The 24,202-nt window shown below is 42.9% G+C and overlaps 1 protein-coding gene across 1 annotated transcript; it reads right to left on the reverse strand.

Moving 5' to 3' along the window:
• Window positions 1-18,153: 18,153 nt before the first annotated feature.
• On the reverse strand, window positions 18,154-23,249 carry LOC124008306 (zinc finger protein 664-like). Its single transcript, XM_046319472.1, has 2 exons — window positions 22,564-23,249; window positions 18,154-19,485 (listed from the first exon to the last, which is right to left on the reverse strand). Exons 1-2 carry the CDS (start codon window positions 22,985-22,987, stop codon window positions 18,692-18,694), a joined length of 1,218 nt encoding a protein of 405 aa, XP_046175428.1. The 5' UTR covers window positions 22,988-23,249; the 3' UTR covers window positions 18,154-18,691.
• Between the last annotated feature and the right edge of the window lie 953 nt (window positions 23,250-24,202).

The raw sequence follows: 24,202 nt of genomic DNA on the forward strand, positions 1-24,202 counted from the left end.
GCCCTCTTGAAGCATGTGGGAACAGCAGACTGGTATAAGGATTGATTAAATATGTCCGTAAACACACCGGACAGCTGGTCTGCGCATGCTCTGAGGGCGCGGCTGGGGATGCCGTCTGGGCCTGTAGCCTTGCGAGGGTTAACATGTTTAAATGTCTTACTCACCTCGGCTGCAGTGAAGGAGAGACCGCATGTTTTCATTGCAGGCCGTGTCAGTGGCACTGTATTGTCCTCAAAAAAGTTATTTAGTCTGCCTGGGAGCAAGACATCCTGGTCCGTGACTGGGCTGGATTTCTTCTTGTAGTCCGTGATTGACTGTAGACCCTGCCACATGCCTCTTGTGTCTGAGCCGTTGAATTGAGATTCTACTTTGTCTCTGTACTGACACTTAGCTTGTTTGATAGCCTTGCGGAGGGAATAGCTGCACTGTTTGTATTCGGTCATGTTACCAGACACCTTGCCCTGATTAAAAGCAGTGGTTCGCTCTTTCAGTTTCACGCGAATGCTGCCATCAATCCACGGTTTCTGGTTAGGGAATGTTTTAATCGTTGCTATGGGAACGACATATTCAACGCACGTTCTAATGAACTCGCACACCGAATCAGCGTATTCGTCAATATTGTTATCTGACGCAATACGAAACATATTTACATTTACATTACATTTACATTTAAGTCATTTAGCAGACGCTCTTATCCAGAGCGACTTACAAATTGGTGCATTCACCTTATGACATCCAGTGGGACAGTCACTTAACAATAGTGCATCTAAAACTTAGGGGGGGGGGGGTGAGAGGGATTACTTATCCTATCCAGGGTATTCCTTAAAGAGGTGGGGTTTCAGGTGTCTCCGGAAGGTGGTGATTGACTCCGCTGTCTTGGCGTCGTGAGGGAGTTTGTTCCACCATTGGGGGGCCAGGGCAGCGAACAGTTTTGACTGGGCTGAGCGGGAGCTGTACTTCCTCAGTGGTAGGGAGGCGAGCAGGCCAGAGGTGGATGAACGCAGTGCCCTTGTTTGGGTGTAGGGCCTGATAAGAGCCTGGAGGTACTGAGGTGCCGTTCCCCTCACAGCTCCGTAGGCAAGCACCATGGTCTTGTAGCGGATGCGAGCTTCAACTGGAAGCCAGTGGAGAGAACGGAGGAGCGGGGTGACGTGAGAGAACTTGGGAAGGTTGAACACCAGACGGGCTGCGGCGTTCTGGATGAGTTGAAGGGGTTTAATGGCACAGGCAGGGAGCCCAGCCAACAGCGAGTTGCAGTAATCCAGACGGGAGATGACAAGTGCCTGGATTAGGACCTGCGCCGCTTCCTGTGTGAGGCAGGGTCGTACTCTGCGGATGTTGTAGAGCATGAACCTACAGGAACGGGCCACCGCCTTGATGTTGGTTGAGAACGACAGGGTGTTGTCCAGGATCACGCCAAGGTTCTTGGCGCTCTGGGAGGAGGACACAATGGAGTTGTCAACCGTGATGGCGAGATCATGGAACGGGCAGTCCTTCCCGGGAGGAAGAGCAGCTCCGTCTTGCCGAGGTTCAGCTTGAGGTGGTGATCCGTCATCCACACTGATATGTCTGCCAGACATGCAGAGATGCGATTCGCCACCTGGTCATCAGAAGGGGGAAAGGAGAAGATTAATTGTGTGTCGTCTGCATAGCAATGATAAGAGAGACCATGTGAGGTTATGACAGAGCCAAGTGACTTGGTGTATAGCGAGAATAGGAGAGGGCCAAGAACAGAGCCCTGGGGGACACCAGTGGTGAGAGCGCGTGGTGAGGAGACAGATTCTCGCCACGCCACCTGGTAGGAGCGACCTGTCAGGTAGGACGCAATCCAAGCGTGGGCCGCGCCGGAGATGCCCAACTCGGAGAGGGTGGAGAGGAGGATCTGATGGTTCACAGTATCGAAGGCAGCCGACAGATCTAGAAGGATGAGAGCAGAGGAGAGAGAGTTAGCTTTAGCAGTGCGGAGCGCCTCCGTGATACAGAGGAGAGCAGTCTCAGTTGAATGACTAGTCTTGAAACCTGACTGATTTGGATCAAGAAGGTCATTCAGAGAGAGATAGCGGGAGAGCTGGCCAAGGACGGCACGTTCAAGAGTTTTGGAGAGAAAAGAAAGAAGGGATACTGGTCTGTAATTGTTGACATCGGAGGGATCGAGTGTAGGTTTTTTCAGAAGGGGTGCAACTCTCGCTCTCTTGAAGACGGAAGGGACGTAGCCAGCGGTCAGGGATGAGTTGATGAGCGAGGTGAGGTAAGGGAGAAGGTCTCCGGAAATGGTCTGGAGAAGAGAGGAGGGGATAGGGTCAAGCGGGCAGGTTGTTGGGCGGCCGGCCGTCACAAGACGCGAGATTTCATCTGGAGAGAGAGGGGAGAAAGAGGTCAGAGCACAGGGTAGGGCAGTGTGAGCAGAACCAGCGGTGTCGTTTGACTTAGCAAACGAGGATCGGATGTCGTCGACCTTCTTTTCAAAATGGTTGACGAAGTCATCTGCAGAGAGGGAGGAGGGGGGAGGGGGCGGAGGATTCAGGAGGGAGGAGAAGGTGGCAAAGAGCTTCCTAGGGTTAGAGGCAGATGCTTGGAATTTAGCGTGATAGAAAGTGGCTTTAGCAGCAGAGACAGAGGAGGAAAATGTAGAGAGGAGGGAGTGAAAGGATGCCAGGTCCGCAGGGAGGCGAGTTTTCCTCCATTTCCGCTCGGCTGCCCGGAGCCCTGTTCTGTGAGCTCGCAATGAGTCATCGAGCCACGGAGCGGGAGGGGAGGACCGAGCCGGCCTGGAGGATAGGGGACATAGAGAGTCAAGGGATGCAGAGAGGGAGGAGAGGAGGGTTGAGGAGGCAGAATCAGGAGATAGGTGGGAGAAGGTTTGAGCGGAGGGAAGAGATGATAGGATGGAAGAGGAGAGAGTAGCGGGGGAGAGAGAGCGAAGGTTGGGACGGCGCGATACCATCCGAGTAGGGGCAGTATGGGAGGTGTTGGATGAGAGCGAGAGGGAAAAGGATACAAGGCAGTGGTCGGAGACTTGGAGGGGAGTTGCAATGAGGTTAGTGGAGGAACAGCATCTAGTAAAGATGAGGTCGAGCGTATTGCCTGCCTTGTGAGTAGGGGGGGAAGGTGAGAGGGTGAGGTCAAAAGAGGAGAGGAGTGGAAAGAAGGAGGCAGAGAGGAAAGAGTCAAAGGTAGACGTGGGGAGGTTAAAGTCGCCCAGAACTGTGAGAGGTGAGCCGTCCTCAGGAAAGGAGCTTATCAAGGCATCAAGCTCATTGATGAACTCTCCGAGGGAACCTGGAGGGCGATAAATGATAAGGATGTTAAGCTTGAAAGGGCTAGTAACTGTGACAGCATGGAATTCAAAGGAGGCGATAGACAGATGGGTAAGGGGAGAAAGAGAAATGACCACTTGGGAGAGATGAGGATCCCGGTGCCACCACCCCGCTGACCAGACGCTCTCGGGGTGTGCGAGAACACGTGGGCGGACGAAGAGAGAGCAGTAGGAGTAGCAGTGTTGTCTGTGGTGATCCATGTTTCCGTCAGTGCCAAGAAGTCGAGGGACTGGAGGGAGGCATAGGCTGAGATGAACTCTGCCTTGTTGACCGCAGATTGGCAGTTCCAGAGGCTACCGGAGACCTGGAACTCCACGTGGGTCGTGCGCGCTGGGACCACCAGAGTAGGGTGGCCGCGGCCACGCGGTGAGGAGCGTTTGTATGGTCTGTGCAGAGAGGAGAGAACAGGGATAAACAGACACATAGTTGACAGGCTACAGAAGAGGATACGCTAATGCAAAGGAGATTGGAATGACAAGTGGACTACACGTCTCGAATGTTCAGAAAGTTAAGCTACGTAGCAAGAATCTTATTGACTAAAATGCTTAAAATGATACAGTACTGCTGAAGTAGGCCAGCTGGCAGTGGGTGCGTTGTTGACACTACACTAATCAAGTCGTTCCGTTGAGTGTAATAGTTTCTGCAGTGTTGCTATTCGGGGGCTAGCTGGCTAGCTAGCAGTGTTGTTTACGTTACGTTGCGTTAAAAGAACGACAATAGCTGGCTAGCGAACCTAGAAAATCGCTCTAGACTACACAATTATCTTTGATACAAAGACGGCTATGTAGCTAGCTACGATCAAACAAATCAAACCGTTGTACTGTAATGAAATGAAGTGAAAATGTGATACTACCTGTGAATGCGACCGGGTAGTTGAGTTCTATACAGAAGACGTTGGCTAGCGTTGGCTAGCTAGCAGAGTCACCTACGTTAAGGACGACAAATAGCTGGCTAGCTAACCTCGGTAAATTAAGATAATCACTCTAAGACTACACACTCTAAACCTAAACAACACAATTATCTTGGATACGATGATACGAAGACAGCAAAGGCAGCTATGTAGCTAGCTAACACTACACTAATCAAGTCGTTCAGTTGAGTGTAATAGTTTCTCCAGTGCAGCTAATCAGTGGACGTTAGCTAGCTGGCTAGTGAAGACTACGTTAGGATGGCGAAATACGATAATTACGCAATTATCTTCCCCTAACCCTCTGGTTTGTCCAGATCTGTAAGATGTAAGCAATATGGTTACACCTATCCCGTTTCCTTCAGATCTGCAAACTGAAGGGGTACGGGGAAGGGGCTTGGGGTAGTCTTTCGGGCCAGGCCCTGGTTGTTTTGGCAGCCCGTCTGATGCGGTGTGTCATGATGGAAAGCAGTCTTGGAGTGTGGAGTCAGCTTGGTCGGACCAGCGTTGGACAGACCTCAGCGTGGGAGCCTCTTGTTTTAGTTTCTGTCTGTAGGCAGGGATCAACAAAATGGAGTCGTGGTCAGCTTTTCCGAAAGGGGGGCGGGGCAGGGCCTTATATGCGTCGCGGAAGTTAGAGTAACAATGATCCAAGGTTTTACCACCCCTGGTTGCGCAATCGATATGCTGATAAAATTTAGGGAGTCTTGTTTTCAGATTAGACTTGTTAAAATCCCCAGCTACAATGAATGCAGCCTCCGGATAAATGGTTTCCAGTTTGCAAAGAGTTAAATAAAGTTAGTTCAGAGCCATCGATGTGTCTGCTTGGGGGGCGTATATACGGCTGTGATTATAATCGCAGAGAATTCTCTTGGTAGATAATGCGGTGTACATTTGATTGTGAGGAATTCTAAATCAGGTGAACAGAAGGATTTGAGTTCCTGTATGTTTCTCTCATCACACCATGTCTCGTTAGCCATAAGGCATACGCCCCCGCCCCTCTTCTTACCAGAAAGATGTTTGTTTCTGTCGGCGCGATGCGTGGAGAAACCCGTTGGCTGCACCGCCTCGGATAGTGTCTCTCTAGTGAGCCATGTTTCCGTGAAGCAAAGATGGAATGCTACCCTTGCTCGGATTTCATCAACCTTGTTGTCAAGAGACTGGACATTGGCAAGAAGAATGCTAGGGAGTGGTGCACGGTGTGCCCGTCTCCGGAGTCTGACCAGAAGACCGCCTCGTTTCCCTCTTTTTCGGAGTCGTTTTTTTTGGGTCGCTGCATGGGATCCATTCCGTTGTCCTGTTTGAAAGGCAGAACACAGGATCCGCATCGCGGATCAGCAAAGGCTGACGTAGTACCCCATTTGTCGTAACAAAACGTTGGGGAACTGTCATGATGTTTTTGTGGAGCGGCTCACTGGTCACTCAGATACGCACTAAACCACTTCGCTCCGGGGTTACCCCTCGCCAGCTGGTCTGGGTTTGCTTCCTCAACTGAGGAGGACACAAGCCCCGCTTCTCCCTCCAACTCCAAGATTTTAAAATAGGAAAGGGGTTGCCCTAACGCCAGGGGAACACAAGTAAGCTTCATTCACCAGAAGTTATACATGCTAGCAAACGTTAGTCAATGTTCGGCTCCTGAGTGGCGTAGTGGTCTAAGGCACTGCATCTCAGTGCTTGAGATGTCACTACAGTCCCTGGTTCAATTCCAGGCTGTATCACAACGGCCATGGTTGGGAGTCCCATATGGCATCGCACAATGGGCCCAGTGTTGTCCGGGGTAGGCCACCATTGTAAATAAGAATTTGTTCTAACTTGCCTATTTAAATAAAGGTTCAATTTACAACAAATTAAAATAGTGTTTTATGATAAACCGTTTCTTACAAAACCGTCAAGGCACTTTGATAAGGGTTTAAAACAAAGGTTTCAAACCAATTCATGAATGTTATTGAATCTAGTTATGTTCCGCCTTTAATGCAATGGAGTGAAAAAAATTGGCTGAATATTATACAATGACTTAACAGATCTAATGAAGACTGAGGAGTGGTATGAACAGACCTACCAAACCAACGCCCCAACGGAAGAAAACTTATGGGCATCAGTGCTGAAGGACATAACATTGGACTAAGTGCTACATAATCTTGAGCAACACTGCAAAGAAAAGTGTCAAGGTCATAATGTAATGGCACCCTGTGTTAAGATAGATTGCACTCCCAAACATCTTCCCCCAAACTGAGTGTCTAAAAGAGGTATAAAGGGAGGAGAGATCAGTGCCTAGCCATGATCCTCAACCCATATGATTTGGATATCATAGAGAATCATCAGACAAGGTAAATTACCTTTACTATATTATGTTTGTATTGACTACTTTGACATCAAGGCACGAGCAAACTATCGACTGGTATATCTCAAGAATTGTGTTGTACACTGGAAGTTCACACCACTTACAAGAGTAAGATAAACAAGGTTGTGTAAGAGAGAACTTCACCCCTCAACAGCCCGAGGCGTAGAGAACTCTTGGGAGCAACAAGTTCCATCTTTGGTGTGCCAGAGACAAGTGCAGTTTGGCAAGATTGAAAAAGCCCAGAAATAAGTAAGCCTCGTCATAGCCAAGGGTCAAAAAAAAGGAAATCTATATTTAAACAGTAGGCAGTAAAAAGTGTAACCATAGGAAATTCGGACTAAATAAGAAATTATAGTATTATAAACAGCGGAGGCTGTCAAAATATTACTACTCTTATAAAGACCAGTTTCGGGAAGGACCAAGGGAATAGAGCTTTAAGGTAAATATATGGCTATTTGCTTTGTTTAAGAGTTATAAGAAGTGTTTTGAGCTAATTATATTTGCAATATTATCTGGCAAAGTATAGTGCATTAAAGATTGATTGAGCATTATTGATGTATTAGGACTGTAGAACCATTGAATTGTAATAACGTGTATAAGACAAAAAACAGTGACTTAATAAAAGCTTGAAACTTTGACAACGAGGCCAGATTAACGATCTGGAGAGCAAACGCCTTTGACACTCTCACTGAACAGAAAGTGACCCTGGTTATAGGTTAAAGTGATTTCACTAAATAATATTTAATTGTGTGGACAATAATATATCTTTGGAAAAGTCAATACATATAACAATACTAGTTTCCAAGTGACTACTAGCTGACGAGCATAATAACTAACAGAAAATAAGTTATTAGGTATTGATATATAAAAAAAGAAGACACAAGGTAAGGGAGTATAGGAAGAATCTATAAACATAAAGTAATAAAGTACTCATCTATCCAAGGCCCCCCACTAGACCGGGAAATAAGGGAGTGACAACGTGAACACTCACACGAAGGGCCATTACGAATACATAGAAGGGTTGGTAGGGCCGCACAGCAAGGCCCTTGTTCCACCGAAGTGACTAAAATCCTAAAGTACTCTGCCTAGCCAGAGGACGGGATAGAGGCTTTTGCTGCAGGCGACAGGCAAAAGTCAGCACCGTGACTTCTGGTTTACATTGTTTCTAAACATTGTTTCTAAACATTGGAGTAAAAAAAGCTTATTTGGGGTTCTGATGGGGTACAACAGTTGAACTAAGATCATGAGGCATGTGTTATATTCTTCAAGAATCAATGTATATAAGTAAATAATTGAAAAGTCCAAATATGGATGTAGCTATTGCATATTTCCCCTTTAACACAACACATCAGTTCAACAACTGCTGAGTTTGTGCCTCTGTTTTTAAGACAGTCTTTACTAGTGTTAATCAGGGAATGGTTTCTCAAACTCATCTTATGGCTAAGTTCATCATTAGAACTATTGGATGCCTTAAGATGCGTGAGGGAAACCGGTTCCAGATATCCAGTTTTCTCCTCTTCTTCCTCCACCTTTTTGGATGTGACAGTAATCTCCCCATCCTCTTTCACTCCAAAATCTGCATCCTCCTCTGTCTTTTCCTCCTCTTCTTTCACTGTAACATCCTCCTCCTTTTTCCCTCTGAGTGTATCTTCATCTTCTATCACTGAAACATCTTTCTCTTCTTTCACTGTAACAGCCTCACCCTCTACTTGTTTAAAAAAAAAAGTTTTTTAAACATATTTTTGTATTGTAACAGCCTCTTCTCCCTCCTACTCTTTCACGAGATATTCTTTCTCCTTCCAACAGACCTCCTCTTCTTTAACAGGAGAGTAGCTTAGTGACCCCATGGTCGGGGATATTAGCTATTTAGGCTAATGCTAACTTAACCAGCCCTCTAGCTGACTAATAACAACAACCGTAAATATGAAATTAAAATGGATAACTAACTACGTTACACGACATAAGTTGAATTAACTCTAGTGACTCCCCATCCCACATGCGGGAGCGTAATCATCGCCTGACACTAATTAGCATAACGCAACAGACATAAATATCCCTAGAAAATATTCCTATTTATGAAAATCACAAATGAAATATATTGAGACACAGTTTAGCCTTTTGTTAATCACCCTGTCATCTCAGATTTTCAAAATATTCTTTACAGCCAAAGCTAGACAAGCATTTGTGTAAGTTTATCGATAGCCCATAGCATTTTGTCCAGCTAGCAGCAGGTAACTTGGTCACGGAAATCAGAAAAGCAATCAAATTAAATCGTTTACCTTTGATGAGCTTCAGATGTTTTCACTCACGAGACTCCCAGTTAGATAGCAAATGTTCCTTTTGTCCAAAAATATTATTTTTATAGGCGAAATAGCTCCGTTTGTTATTTTCTTCCAAAAATGAAAATACTGCCGCCTAGTCACAACAGGTTTTAAAACACAGTGACTAATAAACACTAAAGCGTCTAAAGAGCTTTATTGGTTCTGCTATTTTGTCTAGCAAGCTACGGAGGTGGCTGACTAACTGTTGCAAAAAGCGTTCCATCCACTAGATTATTCGTCACACTAGCAGCATTGCCTAATTCCCACACCGCCACCTGCTGACTGGAGTGGGTAACGCAGTTGAGTAAAATGTACATTTTATTTCAGACAAGTTAGTGTAGGAAGCATTAGTTGTTACTCACCAGCGTAACACTACAGTGTGGTTAACAGGTTAAAGACTTACTAAGCTAGTTGTAGTCACGATATGGTTACCTATAAGTACAAACAGTTATTGTTTTGCGTTATTACATATTTATTAACTTATTTTGTGAACTTTTTCAAACTACCCACAATGCAGTATTTCTCAATGTCAAATGGATGATCAACTCTGTGCTACCGAGTTTGTATGCTAGTGTAACGACCGAGGTAAAGACAGTTTCAAGTTGGATATTCAACAGATATTTGCGCTTTCAAACCTCAATAGCTTTCAAACCACTTGAGCCACAGACTCCAAATAAGTGTCATGATGTTGGTAATATTGCGCACCACATTGCACGGTTCTTATTTTCACGATTTGGACATTCATTCGCTTTCCAAAGCTAATAAACATGTGGAAATGTGAGCAGCATTTTGTATTCCTAGTTTAATTAGTTGGGGAGCGTAAACAAAGTACACACTTTTTTTACATTCAATTGCTCCTTGGTCATGTGATCTACTGACTTCAAACAAGGTTCAGTATGTCCACTGACTACCCTTCTATATTGCACACCCTTTAGTTTGTCCATTTTCATCTCACATGGCTTTACATGATTTTTTTTTAATTAAAATTTCAATAGCTCCTTGGTCATGTGACCTATTGTCCCCTGACTACCCTTCTATATTGCACACTCTTGTTTGTTTAGTATAAAATCACAAGGTGTAACGTACAATTTTCATTGTTTCAAATTTGCAAAGCTCCTTGGTCATGTCAATTACACACCTAAGAAGCATGCAGTGGATATACACCTATATTGCATAACCTCTAGTCATGTATCTTCTATATTATTGTACATGAATATTAGTTTGCCAATTAGAGGGTTCAGTCCCGTGTTGTGTTTACCGTTTTCTTTTATATTTATCTTTAATAATTGGTAGTTCTAAGTACTTATTTTCCCAGTTTTTTTATTGTTCCACAGTATTCAACAGTGGTACACAATAGGAGAGAGACAGATAATATCACTTTTACTCATTAATATAAACCATAAAGGAAAAGGGCAAAGTATGAGAGTCATGCTATTAATTGTCCAAAGCAGGGATGGAGAGTGAGCTTGTGAGGTAGGCTGCAGTGGGTTTGCTGGTCAATACATATACTGAACATGTGGCCAGAAAATCAATGAATAAAAATTAAAAGTATGACGAATTAGCCATCCATTGTGTTATTTCATAAATTGTCTTCACATGCCGTCACTGTTGTCAAAAGATTATAAACATGTTAAATAAAGTTACTAACCCAGTCAGTCTGCCACATCCAGGTTCTTCATCAGTGGCACACATGAAGCAGTTGTTGTTCATAGGCATGAAATCATAGGCATGAACAGAACATAGGAGCAAAAAAAAATAAAAAATATGGGGATGAAATAGTTGGATGGGCTATTTACAGATGGGCTATTTACAGATGGGCTATGTACAGGTGCAATGATCTGTAAGCTGCTCTGATATCTGATGCTTAAAGATAGTGAGGGAGATATGTCCAAATCAGTCAGGTTTCAAGACTAGTCATTCAACTGAGACTGCTCTTCTCTGTATCACGGAGGCGCTCCGCACTGCTAAAGCTAACTCTCTCTCCTCTGCTCTCATCCTTCTAGACCTTCGGCTGCCTTCGATACTGTGAACCATCAGATCCTCCTCTCCACCCTCTCCGAGTTGGGCATCTCCGGCGCGGCCCACGCTTGGATTGCGTCCTACCTGACAGGTCGCTCCTACCAGGTGGCGTGGCGAGAATCTGTCTCCTCACCACGCACTCTCATCACTGGTGTCCCCCAGGGCTCTGTTCTAGGCCCTCTCCTATTCTCGCTATACACCAAGTCACTTGGCTCTGTCATAACCTCACATGGTCTCTCCTATCATTGCTATGCAGACGACACACAATTAATCTTCTCCTTTCCCCCTTCTGATGACCAGGTGGCGAATCGCATCTCTGCATGTCTGGTAGACATATCAGTGTGGATGACGGATCACCACCTCAAGCTGAACTTCGGCAAGACGGAGCTGCTCTTCCTCCCGGGGAAGGACTGCCCGTTCCATGATCTCGCCATCACGGTTGACAACTCCATTGTGTCCTCCTCCCAGAGTGCTAAGAACCTTGGCGTGATCCTGGACAACACCCTGTCGTTCTCAACTAACATCAAGGCGTTGGCCCGTTCCTGTAGGGTAATGCTCTACAACATCCGCAGAGTACGACCCTGCCTCACACAGGAAGCGGCGCAGGTCCTAATCCAGGCACTTGTCATCTCCCGTCTGGATTACTGCAACTCCCTGTTGGCTGGGCTCCCTGCCTGTGCCATTAAACCCCTACAACTCATCCAGAACGCCGCAGCCCGTCTAGTGTTCAACCTTCCCAAGTTCTCTCACGTCACCCAGCTCCTCCGCTCTCTCCACTGGCTTCCAGTTGAAGCTCGCATCCGCTACAAGACCATGGTGCTTGCCTACGGAGCTGTGAGGGGAACGGCACCTCAGTACCTCCAGGCTCTGATCAGGCCCTACACTCAAATAAGGGCACTACGTTCATCCACCTCTGGCCTGCTCGCCTCCCTACCACTGAGGAAGTACAGTTCCCGCTCAGCCCAGTCAAAACTGTTCGCTGCTCTGGCTCCCCAATGGTGGAACAAACTCCCTCACGACGCCAGGACAGCGGAGTCAATCACCACCTTCCGGAGACACCTGAAACCCCACCTCTTTAAGGAATACCTAGGATAGGATAAAGTAATCCTTCTCACCCCCCCCCCCTTAAAATATTTAGATGCACTATTGTAAAGTGGCTGTTCCACTGGATGTCATAAGGTGAATGCACCAATTTGTAAGTCGCTCTGGATAAGAGCGTCTGCTAAATGACTTAAATGTAAATGTATATGTCCCCAACTTCAGTGATTTTTGCAATTCGTTCCAGTCATTGGCAGCTGAGAACTGGAAGGAAAGGCGGCCAAATTAGGAATTGGTTTTGGGAGTGACCAAAGGGTGTGCAATGTGTAAGCCCACTGAGTGGACATTCTGAACCTTGTTTGAAGTCACCAGGTCACATGACCAAGGAGCTAATAAAATTTGATTTGAGTTATTGAAATTTTACATTTGGAAAAATTCATGTAAATCATGTGAGATGAAAATGGACAAACTAAAGGATGTGCAATATAAAAGGGTTGCTATGCAGGTGAATGAGGACCCAAAAGCGACTTGGCGAAAACAGAGTCTTTAATCCAGTTAAAGGAAATAGCAATACTCCTAGACAAATCGGAGCGGTAAATAAAGCATAAAAAACAATTCCACTCGTAATCACGAGAACTGACTGGAGACTCGATAATAAACTGCAGGTTGCCTCGGGAAGGCACTTGACCGTAGCAGACTCAGACACCTGCTCACCACGCAGCATCTGAGGGAAACACGACACGACAGGGCGATACAAAGACACAGCACGGTGAACAATATACAAGGATCCGACAGGGCAGAAACGGAAAACAAGGGGAGAAATAGGGACTCTAATCAGGGGAAAAGATAGGGAACAGGTGTGGGAAGACTAAATGATTGATTAGGGGAATAGGAACAGCTGGGAGCAGGAACGGAACGATAGAGAGAAGAGAGAGAGGAAGGGAGAGACAAAAAGGGGAACGAACCTAAAAAGACCAGCAGGGGGAAAACGAACAGAAGGAAAAGCAAAATGACAAGACAATATAAGACAAAACATGACAAGGGTAGTCAGTGAACACTGAACCTTGTTTGAAGTCACTAGGTCACATGACCAATGAGCTATTGAAATTCAAAAATGTAAATAAATAGTCCGAGATGTAAATCGACAAAAAAAGTGTGCAATTTTTGTCTATGCCATCGGGTTAGCTAAAACCAGTTTTGAAAGTTTTAGGCGTAATGGTTAAAGAGCTATTGAAATTTGAACTGATGTTGGTGGACGTAAGAAAAACTAAAGGCGAATATCCGTCGAATATCCAACTTGAATCTGTCTCTTTGGCTCTGAATATGTCTTGAAATAATTTATATAATAATATAACATACTAATAATGAATAAGGAAGATAATTCTGTTTTTCTGTGAATAGCTTCCATAACGTTACTATAGCTAATTGTAGTGCTCTCCAAGATGGCATAGCAGTCAGACGTCCTTTGTCCTCGCCTTGTCGTGTCCTGTGTGTGTGTATATATATATATATATATATATATATATATATATATATATATATATATATATATATATATATATATATATATATATATATATATATATATATATATATATATATATATACATCTTTCTTTGCATATCTTAATATATTCTCTTTTCCTCTTTTTCCAGACCAGAACATACCGGACCTATTTTTTCTCTCCATATCCCTGGATTTCAACCGAAAGCTCTAGACATTTACACTTGGATCTCACAGCTAGCTAGCTGCTATCCATGTGACTATTGGCTTACGTCGATCCCGGAGAAAACAACCGACGGTTTCTGCCCATGGGAGTTATCCAACTGGTCCCTCCGTCGCGACGTTACCTGAACGCCCATCTGCGGCCAGCTAATTGTTAGCTGTCTTATCAGCTGCTATCTGAATAGGTCTATCGGGCAATTTTTCTTGGGTCACTATAAATATATCTATTTTTTCAATTGGATTTATCCCCTCTCCCACACGGAACCCCACTAATCTACCGTCGGAATTGCACGAGGTGGCTAAAAACAGACCTCCATCCTATGCTAGCTTGCTACCGATGGCTCAGCTAGCTGTCTGAATCGCCGTTACCCAAAATCAAATCAAATCAAATCAAATGTATTTATATAGCCCTTCGTACATCAGCTGATATATCAAAGTGCTGTACAGAAACCCAGCCTAAAACCCCAAACAGCAAGCAATGCAGGTGTAGAAGCACGGTGGCTAGGAAAAACTCCCTAGAAAGGCAAAAACCTAGGAAGAAACCTAGAGAGGAACCAGGCTATGTGGGGTGGCCAGTCCTCTTCTGGCTGTGCTGGGTGGAGACTATAACAGAACATGGCCAAGATGTTCAAATGTTCATAAATGACCAGCATGGTCGAATAATAATAAGGCAGAACAGTTGAAACTGTTGAAACAACCTCACTACTCACTGGACCATTATGATCACTCTACTAAGCATGCCTCTCCTTAATGTCAATATGCCTTGTCCATTGCTGTTCTGGTTAGTGTTTATTGGCTTATTTCACTGTAGAGCCTCTAGCCCTGCTCACTATACCTTATCCAACCTTTCAGTTCCACCACCCACACATGCGATGACATCACCTGGTTTCAATTAGGTTTCTAAAGACAATATCTCTCTCATCATCACTCAATGCTTAGGTTTACCTCCACTGTATTCATATCCTACCATACCTTTGTCTGTACATTATACCTTGAAGCTGTTTTATCGCCCCCAGAAACCTCCTTTTACTCTCTGTTCCGGACATTCTAGATGACCAATTCTCATAGCTTTTAGCCGTACCCTTATTCTACTCCTCCTCTGTTCCTCTGGTGATGTAGAGGTGAATCCAGGCCCTGCAGTGCCTAGCTCCACTCCTATTCCCCAGGCGCTCTCTTTTGATGACTTCTGTAACTGTAATAGCCTTGGTTTCATGCATGTTAACATTAGAAGCCTCCTCCCTAAGTTTGTTTTATTCACTGCTTTAACACACACTGCTAACCCGGATGTTCTAGCCATGTCTGAATCCTGGCTTAGGAAGACCACCAAAAATTCTGAAATCTACATTCCTATTCAGACAAGATAGAACAGCCTAAGAGGGCGGTGATGCAATCTACTGCACAGATAGCCTGCAGAGTTCTATCCTACTATCCAGGTCTGTACCAAAGCAATTTGAACTTCTACTTTTAAAAATCCACCTCGATAAAAACAAGTCTCTCACCATTGCCGCCTGCTATATACCACCCTCTTCCCCCATCTGTGCTCTGGACACCATATGTGAACTGATTGCCCCCCATCTATCTTCAGAGCTCGTGCTGCTAGGCGACCTAAACTGGAACATGCTTAACACACCAGCCATCCTACAATCTAAGCTTGATGACCTCAATCTCACACAAATTATCAATGAACCTACCAGGTACCACGCCAAAGCAGTAAACACGGGCACCCTCATAGATATCATCCTAACCAACTTGCCCTCTAAATACACCTCTGCTGTTTTCAACAAAGATCTCAGCAATCACTGCCTCATTGCCTGCATCCGTAATGGGTCAGCAGTCAAAAGACCTCCACTCATCACTGTCAAACGCTCCCTGAAACACTTCAGCGAGCAGGCCTTTCTAACCAACCTGACTGGGGTATCCTGGAAGGATATTGACCTCATCCCGTCAGTAGAGGATGCCTGGTTATTTTTTTTAATGCCTTCCTCACAATCTTAAATAAGCATGCCCCATTCAATACATTTAAAACCAGGAACAGATATAGCCCTTGGTTTTCTCCAGACCTGACTGCCCTTAACCAACACAAAAACATCCTATGGTGTTCTGCATTAGCATTGAACAGCCCCCGTGATATGCAACTTTTCAGGGAAGCTAGAAACCAATATACACAGGCAGTTAGAAATGCCAAGACTAGCTTTTTCAAGCAAAAATTTGCTTCCTGAAACACAAACTCAAAAAAGTTCTGGGACACTGTAAAGTCCATGGAGAATAAGAACACCTCCTCCCAGCTGCCAACTGCACTGAGGACAGGAAACACTGTCACCACCGATAAATCCACTATAATTGATAGCCTTGGTATCTCAAATTATTGCCTCGCCTGGTTCACCAACTACTTCTCTGATAGAGTTCAGTGTGTCAAATCGGAGGGCCTGTTGTCTGGTTCTCTGGCAGTCTCTATGGGGGTGCCACGGGGTTCAATTCTTGGACCGACTCTCTTCTCTGTATACATCAATGATGTCGCTCTTGCTGCTGGTGAGTCTCTGATCCACCTCTATGCAGACGACACCATTCTGTATACTTCTGGCCCTTATTTGGACAGTGTTAACAACCCTCCAGATGAGCTTCAATGCCATACAACTCTCCTTCCGTGGCCTCCAATTGCTCCTAAATACAAGTAAAACTAATTAGATTTTCTACAACCGATGGCTGCCTGCACCTGCCCACCCAACATCACTACACTGGAAGGTTCTGACTTGTATGTGGACAATTACAAATACCTAGGTATCTGGTTAGACTGTAAACTCTCCTTCCAGACTCACATCAAACATCTCCAATCCAAAGTTAAATCTAGAATTGGCATCCTCCACTCATGCTGCCAAAATACCCTTATAAAACTGTCCATCCTACCGAAATAATGTCATGTTTTACTTGTACCCCAGCCCGCATTGTGAATGGTTAGGAAATATTATGTCATGTTTTACTCGTACCTCAGCCAGCATTGTGAATGGTGTCTGAGGCAGTGACATTCTCAACCAGGGCAGTAAATCTAATACGTAGGTGTTTTTAGTCATGCATTAAAGGTCTGGGGTGGTGCTAAGTTACATTTCTGGCCATGCTGGCAGGGTCTGAATTAAACCCAATGTCCAATGGGATTGATCTGTTTAATCCAATTGTTTGTTTCAGTTTCCAGTAGTTGAATCCTTTGACGAATTGTTGATTTCAACAAATGCACTGGGTTGGTTGAAAAGTGATACTAAATTTAAAAACCATGCACTATTTTGACATAGTGGAAGATATAATACTGACTTGATACTGTTTTTCATACTAAGATGGACCAAGAAATGTTGCTTTTGCACATAGTTGTTCATTGGTTTTGCAAGAGTCTGTTGATTGGTCAGTCATTGGGTTAATTTGTTTTATAATATCAAAACAAGCTTTATTTATACAGCACATTTCAGACATGGATGCAACACAATGACTTCAGAGGAAAACATGTATACAAAACAAAGAAAATAAACATAAATATTTACTACACAACAAACATAAGAGGATAAAAAACAGAAGAATAACAACTGAAAGACTAATGAGCATCCTGAGGAAAATCCATTGATTAAAATATTAACAATTGGATGCAATATTCAACCATAATGAGATGGACAAGCCAGCACAGGTGTAACACATACTGACTAACGAGGTGACACCAATCAGTGCGCCCTACGTGCTAACGGGCTATACGAGCTATACGTGCTAACGAGCTATATGTGCTACAGTCCAACCTCAAAACATAAATGGAAAAAGCCTGTAACACCTCCCCCGTCAAGACAACAAATATATCCTATATTTTTGTTGGACAAGTTTGCTCACCACCAACAGAAAACAACTTCCATTTCACAAGATTCACTTTCTACAATATAAACATGGTGTCTACTGGCGTCCAACAATTAAAACCACGTATTTCTAAATATATATATTTTTCTACAATCTTGTTTTTTAAACTCACTCGCATCTATAACTTCTAAAATTGTTAATACATTGATTATAGACCAATTTATTATACTGCGTCCATGTGTATAGGCTGCAAGTAAGTTGAAATTAATGTTTTCAAGTCATTGAAAAAACGACCTGGAAATACATATTTTCAACTATAACCGAACATAATATTGAATGTCGGGGCTTGTCTTCTTTTCAACGACATTTTGCGAGATGGGATAGCCCAATGTCAAAACATAGTTTTAAAGTGTCCAAATCAATAACCAAAATGCAGAAACAGTTTGTGATATTTTGAAAACCTCAACATAAAATGTGCTACTTACATTTTCCTTTGCACATCATCTGCTCATTTATCACTCCTGCTAAATCTGCTAAATTGTAATTATTCGCTCCTACCTCCTCATGCCTTTGGCACACACTGTATATAGACTTCCTTTTTTCTACTGTGTCATTGACTTGTGTATTGTGTTATTGGCTTGTTTATTGTTTACTCCATGTGTAACTCTGTGTTGTCTGTGTCACACTGCTTTCCTTTATCTTGGCCAGGTAGCAGTTGCAAATGAGAACTTGTTCTCAACTAGCCCACCTGGTTAAATAAAGGTAAAAAAAAACACATCTGCCACAATAATCATAGAAGCACCAGAAACGCTGTTGTTTTGACTATCGATTAGGAGGGAAATCAGTTGTATGTGCTGTTGGAACACAATTAAAAAAACACATGGAAATGGGAGATATCTTTTACCTCACTGGTTAGAGGACAACCTGAAGACAGTCAGCTACATTTTGAAGTTTACTATTTTGATTCAAGAGGGTGGCAAACATGGTGTTACACAACACGTTTTGTTAAATCTCATAAATAGTACTCAATTCAGAGCTGGATTTTTCCCCTGAGGCTAAAAATCATGCAAAAGTCAAATAAACAGGGGGCAAACACTTAGGGTTCTATATTGTGACATTCATTAAAATACTCCTTCTACAATTTAAAAAAACATTCCACATTGTGACTTTATTTCATTGATATCATGAAACAACTCCTTCATGTATGTATTTTCTGATGTTTGATCAGAAATCTTTTATCAGAGAATCTCTTGTCACATTGATCACAGCTATAAGATTTCTCTCCTGTGTGTGTTCTCAAATGTACTATCAGGCTGTTTGGCTGAGTAAAACTCTTCCCACATTGATCACAGCTATAAGGTTTCTCTCCCGTGTGTGTTCTCTGGTGTGTCTTCAGACTGCCAGATGTAACAAAACTCTTCCCACATTGAGGACAGTCATATGGCTTCTCTCCTGTGTGTGTTCTCTGGTGCACTATCAGGCTGCTTGACTGAGTGAAACTCTTCCCACAATGATTACAGCTATAACATTTCTCTCCTGTGTGTGTTCTCTGGTGCACTATCAGGCTGCTTGACTGAATAAAACTCTTACCACATTGATTACAGCTAAATGGTTTCTCTCCTGTGTGTATTCTTTGGTGTGATTTCAGGTTGCTTGGCTGACTAAAACTTTTCCCACATTGATCACAGCCATAAGGTTTCTCTCCAGTGTGAATTCTCTGATGTATTTTAAGGTCTACTGAAGAGGTGAATCTCTTCCCGCAGTCAGAGCAGCAGTGAATTTTCTCTCTAGTGTGTATTCTCAGGTGTACTTTCAGTGAATTTGATCTTAAGTAACTCTTCCCACAGTCAGAGCAGTGGTGAGGTTTCTTCCCTGTGGGTCTCTGCTGGTGTTTCTTGATGTGTTCTGATCTGAAGATACTTTTCTCTGCCTCGTCAGCATTATTAGGTTGTTGGGGCTCCCCAGAGGATCCACAATAATCACTTCTCTCTCCTGTGTAAACAACAAAGTCAGACAGATGGTTAAAGGCCCACAACAGCAGAAATCCACTGTTTATTTGAGTTAAAAGGTGATGCGCAGAGCCTACCCATGAAGTTGTACAACAATTGACATCTGTTAAATTATTTGACAATTAAGACAGTCAAGTGAGCAAGAATAGTAATTTTGTCTTGTTTTCAAATTAGTAGTAATATCGATGATTGTAGCTAGAAATAAGTTATTCAAGTTGTTGAAATCCCAAGCACTGTGCCAGATGACTTCTGGTCTCCAATGTAGGCCCCTTTCTGTGTTTGCTAAAATTGCGGCACGAGGGCAAAGCACACGCAATTTGGTTACAGAAACTCCTCCCTGCTAATGAGGAAACCACTAGTTATGGATGTAGTATATCTGCTTGGAGCCAAAATGGTGAGCAAAGATTATAGTTTTTCACAATGTATTCTGAATATTACAGCGCAAGATCAGGCGTGCTACTCAAGGAAACTCACATTAAGCTCTGGTGTCTATTCACTAATTCACCACCATGGGCGAAAACTCAGGGGAGGTCTCATAGGCTGAGAGCAAAAATAGCATCAATTTCCAGGTTGCTTATGAGTGCATTTCACATTACTTTTGGATGATAAGGCTCGCTTGAATCCCCTGCTTAATATGTTTGTGTTATTGTCCCAAATCAACTGCTTTTATACTTTAAAAAAAACACTTCAACCAGTAAAATACTCTTTGGCTAGCTGTTCCATCAAGCCTGACAATGAAGGTTTGTACAAATTGCCAAATTGGCCCATAACTTCACCTAACAATAACATAGACCTACTGTAGGTCCCATAACTTCACCTAACAATAACATAGACCTAGGACTTTAATGACATTTCAGAACCTGATCACCAGATAAATTTGTCAATAATCCCACTAGGCTACTCTGTAATGTGTTGTCATTCTAAATGTCCTGAATAAGAAAATAACTGTGTGTGTTGTACAATAGCCTATCCATCAAGGAACAGTTCTCTACACATTATGAGCAAAGTATCTCTCTGTGCAAACAGACTAACGAGACCCTACAGTAAATCAAGCAGACAATAACATTATAAACATCAATTTGTTAGGGATGTTGAATCCAACGTGGAGCACGGCATAACTGTCTTTACCAGAGTAATGAATGAAGAAGCACTTTGGTTGTTGTTGTGATGTTTGTCACTTGACTGGAATTCAGAAAATGATTTCCTGGATCAGCTGATGATAGTTGAACATGTGACTGTAACTTAATAACAGCAACAGTATTAAGAATGATGTGTAATTATTGAAGAACCCCGTTAATGACAGTATCCATTTGGGTGTTTCTATAAAGTTAAGGTGACCCTCGGTTAGAACAAAACTCTGAAATTATTTATAATTGCTGTTTTCCCAGTGTAACATAAGGAGACACTAAATGTGATGTAGTTAGAGTGCATTTCAGAGATCTGAATACAAAAAAAACTGTCCGACAGCTAGATCCCGTATTTAAGTTCATCATATGACAAGCTTAACATTATGACTATAACTACTGTTCCCTGAACGAAGGAAACTAGGTACAACGTACCATTAAATCCACACCTCGCTGGAAGCCTCGCCTTCCACAGGTGATGAGCGAGAGGCTCAGATTCATTCAATTTAATACCGCTGTTCACCAACCCGGGAAGGGGAGGGGCCAAACAGGTGTTGTATTTTAATGTATGTTTGAGAAGAGTTTAAAACAAAGGTTTCAAAACAATTCATGAATGTAATTGAATCTCGGTATGTTTAGCCTTTAACGTAATGGCATGAAAATAAATTGGCTGAATATTACCAACAGCTCTAACAATTTGACCTCCACAGGAAATCTTCACTGGCAATTCTAGAATATACTATATAGCCTAGAAACCTGGTTAAAGTGTCATTATGACATCATGGATTAATTCTAGAATATAACATATATCCTAGAAACCTGGTTAAACTATCAATTATGACATCATGGATGAAGCCTAGAAACATGGTTAAACTATCATTATGACATCATGGATGAATACTAGAATATACTATAAATCCTAGAAACCTTGTTAAACTATCATTATGACCTCATGGATGAATTCTAGAATATACTATATAGCCTAGAAACCTGGTTAAACTATCATTATGACCTCATGGATGACCAGTCCTTGTATTCATAGTGTAGTGAATTCAGGGGGTAGCCCTAAGCTGAACTCAAACCTGGGTCCACTGACTGTCAAGCCAACACCTTATAACTTTTACACCAAGATGTCTGAACTTCTTGACGAGGTCGCTAGGTGTTGGGTTACGGTTGCTACAATAGCTTTCTATTTGAATTTGAGAGGGTTACATTTCTCCAGCCCAATCCCTCTATCATTCTCCCTCCCTCCCTCCATCACTCTCTCACACTCCATTTTCCATTCTTCCTATTTGTCAAAAAGCCTGCCCTCAACTACCAGTTAAGAATTCAAGGTTGGAAAAAACACTTCTGTGCCAGCCCTCTCCTCACCCTCTCTCTCTCCCACTCCCTACCAGCCTCTTCCCCCCCCCCCTTACTCCCTCCCTCATTACTCGAGAATGTATGCACACATGACTGTAAGTCGCTTTGGATAAAAGCGTCTGCTAAATGGCATATATTATCCCTCAGCTGTTTACCAAACCAAGTCTCTGGGCAGCCATTTTGTTGCCGTTTTTTTTTTAAACCACACCAATCAACCAATCTGTTTTGGTAATAAGATGATGATGGGGTTGGAGAAATGTAACTACTTTCAAATTCAAACAGACTTATGGATGCAAGGACTGACCATCCATGATATCATCATAGTTTTAACAATGTTTTGAGGCTATACAGTGTTGATTTACATTGGAGTAAAAAACGCTTATTCGGGGTTCTGATGGGGTACAACAGTTGAACTAAGCTCATGAGGCATGTGTTATATTCTTCAAGAATAAATGGCTATATATACATAATTTAAAAGTCCAAAAATGGATGTAAGCAATTGCAGATTTCTGCTTTAACACCAAATAACAGTTAAACGGCAGAGTTTGTGCCTCTGTTTTTAAGACAGTACTTACTAGTGTTAATCAGGGAACGGTTTCTCAAAAGCATCTTACGGCTAAGTTCACCGTTAGAACCATTGGATGCTTTAAGATGCGTTTGGGAAACCGGGCCCAGATGTCCAGTTTCCTCCTCTCCTTCCTCTTCTTTTTTGGATGTGACAGTCATCTCCACCTCCTCTTTCACTCCAAAAACTGCATCATCCTCTTTCCCTCCCTCCTCTTCTTTTACTGTAACATCCTCCTCCTCTTTCACTCTGAACGCGTCTTCCTCTTCTTTCACTCTAACGTCTTGCTCTTCTTCTTTCACGGAAACAGCCTCACCATCTACTTGTTTTTGTATTGAAACAGCCTCCTCTTCCTTCTCCTCTTTCACCAGAGCTTCTTTCTCCGTCCAGCAGACCGCCTCTTCTTTATCAGGAGAGTAGCTTGGTGAACTCATGGTCGGAGATGTTCGCTAGCTAGGCTAATGCTAACGAAACCAGTCCGCTAGCTGACTAATAACAACACCGTAAATATTAAATGAAATCGGATAACTAACTAAACGACAGAAGTAGGTTAAAAATGCAGCGGGTAATATACACTAAAGCGTCTAAAGAGCTTTATTGGTTCGGCTATTTTGTCTAGCAAGCTCCCGAGGTGTCTGACTAACTGCTGTTTCAAAGAAGCGTTCCCGTCCAGTAGATTATACGTCACACTAGCAGCTTTGCCTTAAAGTCGCACATCGTCATCTACTGACTGGAGTGGGTAACGCATTTGAGTAAAATGTAAACGTTATCTTCAGACAAGTTAAAGTGTAGGACGCATTAGTTTTTACTCACCAGTGTAACAACACAGTGTGGTTAAAGACTTAGTAAGCTAGTTGTAGTCAAAATATGTTTACCTATAAGTACAAACAGTTATGTTTTTGCGTCATTACATATGCATTAATTTATTTTTGGGAGACCTCTGAACTACCCATAATGCAATATTACTCAAGTCGTATGAAGTATCTACTCTGTGCTACCGAGTTTGTATGCCAGTTTAACGGCGTAATTAAGTTGTTAAATTCCTGCATAAATGGATATTATTCCACCTCCTGGTCTATTAGTGTGTTTACATTGTCTAATACACTCAAATCAAAGTTTATTTGTCACGTGCGCTGAATACAACAGGTGTAGTAGACCTTACAGTGAAATGCTTACTTACAGGCCCTAACCAACAGTGCAATTTTTAAAGTAAAAAATATGTATTAGGTGAACAATGGGTATGTAAAGAAATAAAACCAACAGTTAAAATACATTGAAAAATAACAGTAGGGAGGCTATATACAGTAGAGAGGCTATTACATTGCGTTAACAATGGAGGATTGGTTGATTTCCAGTTTTTAGTATTTAAGATGATGAGGAGAAAAGTATCATCCAACTCTGGGGTATTAATGAGAGGTTATGTCCAACCATTGGCTATCTCACTGCACCCTCATATTCCATGTCTTGAAATATGCAGACAGACATTGTACTTCTTCTGACAGCCAACTTTCTAACTCCGCCATTAACTTTATGACATCATAACATTCCCAGAAGGCATGGACTATTGAGTCAATGTTAGTTTTACACTGAAGACATGACTGCGGTTGTGCTGTAGAATTGTATAATAAGGAACTATCATTTGTCCCAAC

Source organism: Oncorhynchus gorbuscha, linkage group LG21 (assembly GCF_021184085.1).
Source record: "Oncorhynchus gorbuscha isolate QuinsamMale2020 ecotype Even-year linkage group LG21, OgorEven_v1.0, whole genome shotgun sequence".
NCBI classification, from domain to species: domain Eukaryota; kingdom Metazoa; phylum Chordata; class Actinopteri; order Salmoniformes; family Salmonidae; genus Oncorhynchus; species Oncorhynchus gorbuscha.

Coding starts and splice junctions, on each gene's coding strand:
- LOC124008306 (XM_046319472.1), bottom strand. CDS start 22,987: ATGAGTTCACCAAGCTACTCTCCTGATAAAGAAGAGGCGGTCTGCTGG. Junction 19,486..22,563: donor CCGTTCCCTGATTAACACTA/GTAAGTACTGTC, acceptor TTGTTTACACAG/GAGAGAGAAGTGATTATTGT.